At 37.1% G+C, this 6,454-nt stretch overlaps 1 protein-coding gene and 1 long non-coding RNA gene across 6 annotated transcripts in view; both read left to right on the forward strand.

The window, feature by feature from the left end:
- LOC107691680 (stAR-related lipid transfer protein 13-like) overlaps positions 1-1,632 on the forward strand; it is a 42,634-nt gene extending 41,002 nt beyond the window's left edge. For all 4 annotated transcript variants that reach the window (XM_016490449.1, XM_016490448.1, XM_016490451.1 and 1 more), the window contains exon 14: positions 104-1,632. In XM_016490449.1, the coding sequence (XP_016345935.1) occupies positions 104-221 (118 nt within the window). In that variant the 3' untranslated portion in view covers positions 222-1,632. The remainder of the gene's footprint in view (positions 1-103) is intronic.
- A 199-nt stretch (positions 1,633-1,831) lies between these two features.
- On the forward strand, positions 1,832-2,525 carry LOC107691710 (uncharacterized). Of its 2 annotated transcripts, none has more exons than XR_001634560.1 (3): positions 1,832-1,899; positions 2,029-2,180; positions 2,497-2,525. It is a non-coding gene; the product is annotated as an uncharacterized LOC107691710 (long non-coding RNA). The 2 variants fall into 2 exon arrangements; XR_001634561.1 differs by lacking the exon at positions 2,497-2,525 and adding an exon at positions 2,345-2,388.
- The last annotated feature ends 3,929 nt before the right edge of the window (positions 2,526-6,454 follow it).

Below are 6,454 nucleotides of genomic sequence, written 5' to 3' on the forward strand. Positions count from 1 at the left end.
AGAAATTCCTTTTTGTCAAGTGCGTCCTCAAAGCATGTGTAATGAACGCAGTACATAAGTCTTAATGCTTCACTAAATGCTGTATATTTGCTTGCTGTTCCAGAGGAAAGTCTCCAGAGTGGTACAACAAAGCTTTCGGCCATCTCTGTGCTAGCAAAGCCGCCCGCATCCGCAACTCCTTCCTGTCTCTGGATCCCGAGGGCCCAGAGACCAAAATCTGAACATGGCTACACGGAGTCAGGCATGAGGGAACTGGGATGTAGTTCTACGTCAGGTCAAATGGTCACAGAAAACGAACTTTGGCGAGGAAAAGGAGGGATTCAAGAGAGAAGAAAAGAGCAAATGGAACATTTTTAGTTTATTTTTTATTTTTCTAGCCCCTAAACAACAACAAACTGCCATGTCCTGTTGGTTTAATAGACCGTGGATCATTGGGATTCATATTTGAGTGTTTTACCCCTTATAGGGCATTTGATTTAGTCCGTTCATTTCATATAAATTTATGCAGCTGTTCAAAACTGCCACGTTTGAAATGGCTTTTGTTGTGTGTTTTGGGGCATATGATGAGAGATGAGAAAAGATGGACAGAGAAAGTGACAGAGACAGACTCCACCGTAGCTATGAAGCCATGCCTGTAAAAAAGTCGTAACGCTGCTTCCTGTTGTCCAGTCTTTACTGCAGCAGACAGCTTTAACTAGCACTTTTAGAGCTTCGCTTGCAACAAACAGATGTGAATGACAAGCCACCTCACGCTAATCAAAAAACAGCAGGTCTGGTTTCGTTTTATCAAGCACTTCAAGCTAAAGTACTGCATTCTCAAACCAAATATAGGTACGTTATTGTCTAAACATTATTTAAAACTCTGTATTTAGGTGTTTTTTCCTCATTTGAATGAAGCTGGTGTTACAGTGACTGTATTTTTAAACTAAGGTTGTACCCTGGTGATGTATTGATGTGAAGTATTTACAAGTGCATATTATTTCTAAATTCTGTTTTAAGAAATGTTTTATCATTACAATATTCCTTTTTTTTCATTGTCCCAGGTAAGCAATAATGTATTATCATGATAAATGGTACAGTATTGTGCTCTTTTAATAATGCAAAATTAATTAGTTAAGATTAAAAATCAAACAATATTGTAAATAATTTAGAAAATGCCAATGATTGTTGCAAGTATGCGTTATTATTATTATTATTAATTATTATTATTGTCATTGTTATATGTGTACTGTCACACTCTACAATGTCTAGGACATGAATTCATTTCACTGCTTCTGGGAAGCATGTCTATTCTATTCACAAAGCTGTACATTTACGTGTGTTTGTGTGTAAATGTGTAGATACAATTCAGGTTGTATATTTTGTACATAAATGAGGCTTATTGGCAGGTTTATCTGCTTTTATGCTCAGTTGTTTTGTTTTCCCCCCCTCATATCAGTCTTTTGCTTGAATTATCATTGCAAGCTGGTTAAATCAGCTAGCTTGTTCAGTGCTGTTTAGATGGGAACAGTGTATTTGGGTTTGATTTGAGCTCAGTGGCCGGAGAAGGAGAAATGTCTGTTTTTGAACAGTAAACAGGGTGATTCAAGTTCCAATCATTTGGAAATGTGGAAAATAAAAACTCAATGCAGTACGGTGTTACTGTTTTTGTTGTGTGTGTGATGTATTTTGGTTTGTGGTCAATCTAACAGTCATGTCCGGTTCACATAGGAATCGTTTTGAGTCTGGACCAAAAACTGTTAAGTCGGTACCATGTTCGGTAGCAAACGGCGAAAAAAAAAAAAAGTGTGTATATATATATATATATATATATATATTTTCACCTCTAACCACCAGATGGCAGTGTGGATTCACCATAGTAGCGTGGGATGGTTGACGTCGCCTGAGGACTGAGTACAGGTGCGTTTAGATTAGAGTAATACTAGCAAACAACTTGGATAGCAATTTAGAGGTCATAGAACTGTTCATTTGCTTCTAAACAGCATGACCAGTAATTAGCAGTGATCGTGTTTTCTCCTGGGTCTGCAGAACCCCAGAGAGTCCCAAGGGAACTATTGATCCACGCCATTTGAATAACACGTCTTTATACGCGGAAGTACGGAAGGCAGAGGACACTCACTGCGGGCCATGCATCATCATTAGGGAGCAAAAAGCAATGGCATGTCTTTATTCCAAAGAAGGTCAGATTTCATAAATAATGTCGACCATCCTTTCTGAAAGAGTGATCTCAGATGGTGCTGTGTTTTTATTTCTTTATTTTATACAACAATTAGTTCTGCCCTTTAATTTGATGGAACAGTGTTGATGTTTCAAAACTGGAATTGTGTATTTGTCTACTACATAGCCTAGTATACAAGAAGCAGTCTGTTAAAATCGAAGAGAGACAGAAAATGATGCAAGACTACTTGTTTACCAACACCTGGATAAGTTATTTTCATGGTTTGTATGTCATAGTTCAAAGAACACACACTTATAAGTTTTTCTTTTTTTTTAAAGATATTAATATTTGTATTCAACAAGGATGCATTACATTGACCAAACGTGACAGCAAAGACTTATAGGCTACTTTGATACAAAACATTTCAATTTCAAATAAATGATCAAATAGATGAAGAATTTACTCAAATAATCCTGAAAAAAAAGTGTCAATGTTTCCACAAAAATATTAAAAAGCACAACTGTTTTCAACACTGATGATAATATGAAATGTTTCTTGAGCAGCAAATCAGCATATTAGAATGATTTCTGAAAGATCATGTGACAATGAATAATGCAAAAAATTCAGCTTTGCCATGACAGGAATACATTTTAAAATATACTAAAAACAGTTCTTTTAAATTGTAAAACTGTTTAACAATATTACTGTGATAAACTAAAAGCAGCCTTCGTGACCATAACAAAAAACATTATCTTACAGATCCCAAACTTTGAATGGGAGTGTGTTTTTCAAAGGACAGAATTTTCTACTATTGTGAGTGAATTTTGATTAAATACACTATAAAATGTCCATTTAATTATAGCCTGTTTGTGCAAGTCTCACTTGTAATTTTTAATTATTATAATATCATAGATATATCAGCCATGACCCACACTGCTCTCTAGATGTCTGCATTGGCATCAGCCATTGAAAAAACCCGTATTAATCGACGACTGCTCTGCAGGCATGACAGTGGGTTTGTGCATCTAAAAACACAGACATGGAAATGGTGACCATATCATCATATTCTGACACCACCATGCTGTCTGGGCTTGTTTTTTAGTTGACATCTGACTGAATCTTTCACTTTATTCCAAAGATTCAGTGCGAATACACACACAGCTTCAGAGGAAGCTTTGTAGATTGAATTCCTAAGGTGATTGGCCAAAAAACAAAACAAAAAACCTTTCTATAGCTCTGACAAATCCAAGCACAGCAATAAGGTCATTAATAAATAAAAGATCAAATAGATGAATTATTGATGTTTGTGTCTGAGTGTGTGTGTGTGTGTGTGTGTGAGAGAGAGAGAGATAGAGACTCCGAGTGTTTTTGCACTTTGGTCAGGATACGGTCTGGTCTGGCCTTTCAATAAAGCAAAACATTTCATAAACACATCTATAGCTTAAATCAGATGGATTGTTTAGGCATAATTCTCCTGGAAACACAGAATTTAGCAATGCCACCGATTAGCAATGTGCAGCAACAACCTTCAGCTATTTACTGTCCACCTTTCTGTCATACGCCTCTGCAAAGCAATACAGGATTTCAGCATCACTGTGTTTGGAGTAAAGAAAACTGCCTTAAACTGCCTTTCTCCTGTTTATTTCCAGCCTCTCGTGCTTTTAGAGTAGACAGAGTGACAGTTTGGTGGCTGGACATGACCATAATGTCTATGTACATGCAGAGAGAGAGAAAGAGAGAATCAAAGACACATACATAGAAAACAACAACAACTACATTTCCGTACAGCCCCAGAGAGACAGACAGACAAAAAAAGAGAGAGAAATACAGTTGCCTTGGCTACCATTTTGTTCATGTCACTGACTTCCTCACTATCTCCTGGCCCCTCTAGCACTCTCCTCTGTTGTCTTTTCTTCTTTTCTTTTGTTTCTCCTTCCATTTCCCACACAATGCACAGGATTGCAGGGGAGCTCAACGGCCGCTTTTTTTCCCTCACCAGTTGGATAAAATGCACAGAATAAATTTTTTTCTTTATCAGTCTATTGTTATCATTTTCCCTTTCCATCCTGACCCGCACAACCTCTATTGTTGTTTAGTTGTCCTTATTTACTATGATTTATTGTTTGTATAGTTTATAGGATTTGCTTTGTTTTTCAGTTGTTTGGATAGTCCACCTCATGTTGTTCCAAACCTGTATGAATATCTTTCTTGTCCATAAAATGGAACTCAATAAGAACCGAAACTTTTTGGTTACCAAAATTCTTCAAAATATCTTCTTTTGTCTTCCACCAAAGAAAGACATAGAGGTCTGGAATGACATGAGGGTGAGTAAATGATGCCAGAATTTTCATTGCCATTTTGATTGGACTGTCGCTTTAATTTAATATTAATGCAGGTCTGAAAAAAATCAGTTCAATCTGTATTGTTTTTACAGTGAAGAGAAGCAATAGAGTGCAACAGTGCCTATTCACCTTTTCAGCGGCCTTGGTTCTGAAAGTATTATTCCCATTTATTTTTCCCATAGGGATTTTTAAAAAGTCTTCATTAAAGTGTTATAAGCCTTGAAACAAACCAACGGGCTATGAGTTGAATCACAACATTGCAAACTTTGATTTTAAGTCCTCAAGTTTCTGTTAGTTACCAGTAGTTGTGTACTCAATTGCAGTGTCCAGTTGTATCAGGTGTAAATGAAAACTCATATTTTTACCTATCGCTTGTGTTGCTGGAAATCATCTAATTGAAAATGAATCAAAGCAGGACTGTAAACCAATGAGATTCAGTTGTGGGCAGGCTATTCCAGCACAGTGTGAGTCATAAAAACCAAGCAACCAGAAAAATATCCTATCACGGTCTGCGGTCATGACTGGAGAGTACATGGTTTTGATGTGTTGATTTTATTGAATTCAGGATTCATCTCATCTGCTGCCCTATGACTCATTGTCCTATCTCCTTTTCTCCATCTGAAGGCTTCTCTTCAACAGACAACACACACATTTAGCTTGTGTGCGTATGTGTGAACACACTTTTCTCTCTCCCATAAAAACAGTCACGCTGCTCTCGCACTGTGGCTGTATGTTGTCAATGATGCAAGTAGCATGTTAAATAATTTTCTAGGAAATGTAAAGCCGTTAGCTGATTGTAATACAAGCTTTAGAGCATGTGCAGTTATGGGAGACTTGTTTTAAAATCATTTTAAAAAGCTTTGCTAAATATAAAAATCCTGTTATTCCTGGGCAGTGACAGTATGGATTGAATCTCATTGTTATTCCAAATGTATGTCATGCAAAGCTTTCAGTTTTGGAATAATAGAACATGCCTTCTTGGAAATCACTGTGTAGTTCTAGAAATGGTCCATCCGTTTTTAGTACATCACAAGTATTTTTCATCAGTTTTTTTCTGATGACTGCCTTTTGCTTGGGCACACGCGCACATCCTGTGAATCACATCCACTCCAGGATGTGACCAATTACTTAGACCTCTCATGAGCAGAACCTTTTACACGGCCGGTCGAGCCTCATCTGTGAGTTTCTGTGATAGCAGGTACTTCACGGGGTTCACGTACATTCTGTGTGGATGTATGTCACATTCACTGGCTTTACAGTCTCTGTGTGTGAGGATATATGCAGCTGTCATGACTGCTCAGAGAAGATGTGCTTGTTATGATCCTCATACAAAATGACTGTGACATACAGTGATGGGATCCAAATGGTTTTGAATGTTCTATATATATATTTTTGTAAACCCATTTGAGTGATTAGATCAAAAGAATGATTCATTTGTGAGTCTGGCATTGTCCAGTTCTTAACAGCTGATACAAACCACAAGACATGATTGCTGAAATATTGTCAGGGACAATGATTCTCAGGTTGTTATACTGTAATCTCCATTGACACATAAGTCATATTTTACTGGGGCCCGTGCTTCTGTAAAAAGGATCTAGCAATACCCCTGTTCCAGTATGGCTTTCTTTCTCCTGGTGAATTTTTGAAGAATATCGTGGATGTTCCATATAATAAAAGTAAATGAGGACTGCAGCTGTCAAGCTCTAAAACGACTGAAAAAAAACACAAATGTATTCTGTAAGTCAAATGATAGCATTGTGTGAGGAACATATAAATATTTAGTCTGGAACTAATCTTTTAAATCCTCCATCTCAGTACTAAAGAGAGAAACCAATGGGAATGAAATGCAGAAAATCACAACAGAAAGCAGACCTTTGTTTAGCACTCTTGTGAAAGCAACAATGCTGGTTTACTAACAAGTCTTTTGTGTTGAAGGAGAGGTCTGTGCATCTGT

Source organism: Sinocyclocheilus anshuiensis, unplaced genomic scaffold (genome assembly GCF_001515605.1).
Source record: "Sinocyclocheilus anshuiensis isolate Anshui unplaced genomic scaffold, SAMN03320099.WGS_v1.1 scaffold186, whole genome shotgun sequence".
In the NCBI taxonomy this organism is placed as follows: Eukaryota; Metazoa; Chordata; class Actinopteri; order Cypriniformes; family Cyprinidae; genus Sinocyclocheilus; species Sinocyclocheilus anshuiensis.